This window comes from Etheostoma spectabile, chromosome 22 (assembly GCF_008692095.1).
Source record: "Etheostoma spectabile isolate EspeVRDwgs_2016 chromosome 22, UIUC_Espe_1.0, whole genome shotgun sequence".
NCBI lineage: Eukaryota > Metazoa > Chordata > Actinopteri > Perciformes > Percidae > Etheostoma > Etheostoma spectabile.
In genome coordinates, this window is record NC_045754.1 from 10,316,895 (window position 1) to 10,321,677 (window position 4,783).

The 4,783-nt window shown below is 38.7% G+C and overlaps 1 protein-coding gene across 1 annotated transcript in view; it reads left to right on the plus strand.

The window, feature by feature from the left end:
- ncapg2 (non-SMC condensin II complex, subunit G2) overlaps nt 1-4,783 on the plus strand; it is a 14,643-nt gene that overhangs the window by 1,991 nt on the left and 7,869 nt on the right. The window contains exons 5-14 of the mRNA XM_032504395.1: nt 136-293; nt 1,304-1,438; nt 1,555-1,649; nt 1,728-1,884; nt 1,979-2,071; nt 2,158-2,283; nt 2,510-2,689; nt 3,153-3,305; nt 4,151-4,373; nt 4,485-4,582. Coding sequence (XP_032360286.1) covers nt 136-293; nt 1,304-1,438; nt 1,555-1,649; nt 1,728-1,884; nt 1,979-2,071; nt 2,158-2,283; nt 2,510-2,689; nt 3,153-3,305; nt 4,151-4,373; nt 4,485-4,582 — 1,418 coding nt within the window. The remainder of the gene's footprint in view (nt 1-135; nt 294-1,303; nt 1,439-1,554; nt 1,650-1,727; nt 1,885-1,978; nt 2,072-2,157; nt 2,284-2,509; nt 2,690-3,152; nt 3,306-4,150; nt 4,374-4,484; nt 4,583-4,783) is intronic.

The window sequence follows — 4,783 nt, forward strand, 5'->3', positions numbered from 1 at the left end:
GTGCCCTTCTAGAAATAACCCACAGGCTTCACGGTCAGTGTCCTTCGCTAATTTTTTCTCTTTGCTAAATCAGTGTCTTCAGGTAGAAACTATAGTTATTTTAACTTCCTGATGATGTTTTTGTCTTTTCCTCAGATGTTCTAGTGTTGCTGCCTGTCTCAGAGGCACCCCTGCAGCTCCATATCCACACACTGTGCGAGGCCTGGTGGAAGAAGGGGCTGAAGGAGAAAGAACAATTTGGTCGCACTGCTTTCTTCATCTCGCTGCAGAAGAGCTTCATTTTGAAGAAACCAGTCAGTATTGGACCTCAGTTATATGTCTAAACAATCAATATTAGGCCTTTTGCTGTGGCCTTAAGATTAGCATCACTAAGATTTATTTTCAGTTCTAGTAGTGTTGTTGCATTATTTTACATAACTTTAATTAGAGCATGGGTACCAAATTCAATATTTTAGGCATTGACCAAATTGCCTCTAAAGTATTGAGTATTAAAAAGTGCTTTGTCATTCAATACCCAATTTCAGCACCTTGGCAGTTAAACATGCAGTATACTAGCAGAGGTGGCGTGCGCATATGTGACGTCAAAATGACGTAGATCTTGCTGGCGCGTCAGGAGGTCACACACCACTTTTATTTTTTTCAATGGCGCACGACAAAGAGGAAGCAGGAAGCCTTAACAAGGTTGAGGTTGACCGGATGCCAGGACTCTGAGTGACTGCAAGTCTCTTTTGTAAACTTAATGCGTTCTTTTATGGTGAATGAAAGGCTTAATCCGACAAAGTCATCAAGTCAAATCAAAGCATTGACGTCAATGCTGCTTCCAGTTCTGCCGTTGTTTACCTTTTTCTTCTTCTTCTAGTCCGTAGAAATAGCAAAGTCGTTAGCCTCTTCTTGTTAGCGCCACCTGTGTTCAGGAGAAGACTGCAACTAGCGTTGCGACCACCATGCTTGAGTAAAAAGTTTGGGCGCTCTCATGACGTCATATTTGCGCTCTCCTACTGAAAAAAGGCCTTAAACCTCAACAACGTCAATGAAGCAATAAGCATGCAGCATGCATCTAATAATGTTTGTGATTGATTGACACGCAGGAAAACCTAGGTTGCACAGAGACAGGGCTCACGTAGTAAGAACTGAAAAAACAAAAAAGATTTGTGCTGTAATGTTGTAATTTCTTTTTGTTTTATAAAATGGAATCGAAAAATGTATTGTTTAGTAACCAGTGTCAAAGTCACCATATTGGTATAGATACCGGTATCAGACAATTTTAAAACATACCCAGCCCTAACTTGCTCTGTGTTGTCAGGGTGTTGCAATCCAAAGAGTCTGGAATCTACATGATGTGCTTTGGAGTCTGGACTACACATCAGAAGACAACAAGCAGATAATCGATTTGTTGATTCAGTGCTTTCACCGTCCTATTTACATTAGAAACGATGATGTGAGTTGAGTGATATTTTGCTGCTATGTGTGTTAGAGTCACTGTCTTTGTTATGTTTCTCATTGTTGTGGTTTTTTCTTTGAGCTGTCAGCCTGATGATGTGTATATTATCACAGGGCAAGCGATTCCTGGTGTTTCTTTTCAGCTGGAATGTCAACTTCATTTGGGTTATTCATGGCACCATCAAAAACCAGCTGCAGTTTTATAGCAAGTAAGACGCTTTCTTTATGTTGTTTAAAAGTAGTGAATTTTATCTTCATGTCATTTACTACTAAATTATTTTGTGCAGGACCATGACCACTCATATTACGGAGATCTACTTCAGAGCTTGGAATAAGGCCAGTGGGGACTTTCTGGAGAATATTGAGAACTCATGCATTCAGGATTTCATGCAGAATGCGATCTTCCTTCATAGAACATCTCCAGTTCATGCCAAAGTCCGACAGGTAGACTTATCTGTTTTTAAAGAACCATTCCAGTCATAATATGCACATTATACTGTGTTTTTTTTTTCTCTGATCTCCCTGTTTTCATATGCAGATCGTAAGCTATTTCCACTCAAGGAAGGGCTGTAGCAAGGTGGACAAGATGCTCTGCAATCTCTACAAGCCCATTCTCTGGAAAGCTTTAAGTGTACATATACAGATTTCAATCTGCATTCATACTTGTTTTTTCTGTATTTTATTCTAGTGTAATGGGTTTCTCTTTGATTTCTTCAGGCTCCAAACTTTGAGGTGCGTGCAAATGCCACTTTACTTTTTACTGAGGCCTTCCCAGTCCATGACCCGGAGCAGAACAACAAGAATATAGACGAGGTCATTCAAAAGCAGCTGGACACAGTGATGGTGAGAACCTTTCAAACCATTCAACTACTTTTTGTTTTCTGAAGTTATGTTTAGTACTTTTTAATTTTTTTAAACCCAGTGTTTTATTTTTGGTGCTGTAAAGCCACAACACACAGATACTGATCTTAAGAAGGGGCAAAATAAAATCTAAATTAATTGTTGGACCTTTTGAATTTGAACATAAACCTCCGTGCCTAAATGACAACCACCTAGATGTCACCCTCAGGGCCTCCTTGATGACCCTCATCCCACTGTACGCTCAAATGCTACCCTGGGAGTGTGTAAGATCCTGGCCAAGTGCTGGGAGCTCCTCCCTAGTACCATCATCACAGACTTCCTGAAGAAGCTGGTGATGGAGCTGGCGGCTGACAACAGCTCCCCTGATGTCCGGTGCTCAGTCTTCAAGGTAGGAAATGTTGTTTCTCTCTGATATAAAGTGTGTGTGTGTGTGTGTTTGTGTGTGTGTGTGTATATGTGTATATATATATATACACTCCACAAAGATTTTTTCTTTAGTCTGTCAGAAGGGATTTATAGGCCGGGGACATCTCTGCAGTACCACACTACTTCATTCAGTATGGTTTGACACATATTTTGCCATTAACAAATATTGTGCTCCCTGCGATTTGGATATTGCAATAGTCCATATTACGATTTTTATAAAATTGCGATTAATATGCAGCCCTACTGTTAGTATTAAGTCAAGATATATTACAAATGTATTACAATAATTAGGCATTCTTGTCCAATTGTTTTGTGACACCGAATTGTTAGCACTATTGTCACTGCAGACAGAATTAGCACGACTGATTTTATTGGCTGTAGACAGGCAATTTAATGACTTGTGGTTTGTGTAACATTTTCCCCAGTGTCTGACTATTGTCTTGGACAACACTCTCAGCCATCCAATATTGGAAAAACTCCTGCCTACTCTCAAATACAGCCTTCACGACAACTCAGAGAAAGTCCGCACAGCTTTCCTTGACATGCTTATTAAAGTCAAGGCAGTGCGTGCTGCCAAGGTACTGTATGTGTAGGGTTTCTTTTTGCTTTGTACATTGTTATACAGGCTCTTAATAGGGCTGTTTTTGTCTTGTGTTATTATCACTTTTTGGAATTGTATGGCTTGACACTTAATAGACAAGTTATTCATTAGTTTTCTGAATTAAACAAAACAGTTTGAACTGTACAAAGACTGGAAACAGCAACAACAAAGAAAAGAAAAATACAATACAATTGGACAATTGCAGACTCACCATTTTAAGCCTCAATAAAGCCCATTCATATATTTTAATGACCAAACAAGCTTGCTAAATTTCAGTGGACCCTTTTAAATCAGAAATACAAAGGTACCACAAAGACTCAAGGATCAAGGCAAAAATGAATATAACTAAAACAGTATCCACAAGCAATGATAAATACCATTTAAATTAAACAGTAACAATATAATGCAGAAAATATTAACAAGTTATTAGGCTTAAAAATGAAAAGTCAGAATATCTACTTATATAATGACATTTACAATTTAAAATACTGGAAAGGATAGATTCCCCTCAAACAATGAAGGGAAACCTGTTATTTGAGATGGTGAAAATAGTTTGTTGGAACATAAAATGTACAATCTTTCTCTAAAATACACAAAGATTGTTGTAAATTAAACTTCCATGTCCAAATCCAACAAGGACACACAAATCTAATAGTTGGCAAGCAGCTTCAGTTATAAACCTCTGCTACTGAAGATATAACTAAGTACTTACTACAAATCCAGATGTTATTCAGACAAATTGGATTGAGACATAATCCACTTAAAAGATGTAAGTTAATGCCAGGAGTAGGCTGTGTTTTCTCATGGTGTGCTGCTCTCCAGTTTTGGGACGTGTGCAACATGGACCACCTGCTGGCCCGTCTGGCTATCGATTCTCATCCGGTTTCCAAGCGCATTGTCGATCTGCTCTTCAAGTCCTTCTTCCCCGTCAACGAATCCGAAAGGGAGTGGTGCTGTCGGTGCATCACCCTCATCCAGATGAACCCCATGGCTGCCAGGAAGTTCTACCAGCATGCCCACAAACACACAGCCCCGACTAACATAAGTAAGTGCTGTGTGTACATGGCACAGTCTAACACTAGCCAAAAATGAAATTAAATGATTTAGCATGGTGCTTTTGTAGTAGGTTCATCCATTGTTTTGTCTTCTCTTCCAGTAAAGCTGATGTTGGCCATTCGCCGTGTTCTGAACAGCGGTATCCAGACTGATACTGACCTGTCCCAGATTAATGACAGCAACAAGGAGAACAGTGCAGTAAGACTGAGACTCTAACCAAAATGATAGAACAAGTTTTTTAAGTTTGGATTAATTATTTTTTAATTATTTGCATTTTTTGTTGTTCAAAAAAGATAATTAAGCATTATCTCCACCAACTAAACTTTGAGAAATATGTTGATCCTATTAAAATAAACACCTGTCACAATTTATACTAGTTTTTATATATATATATATATA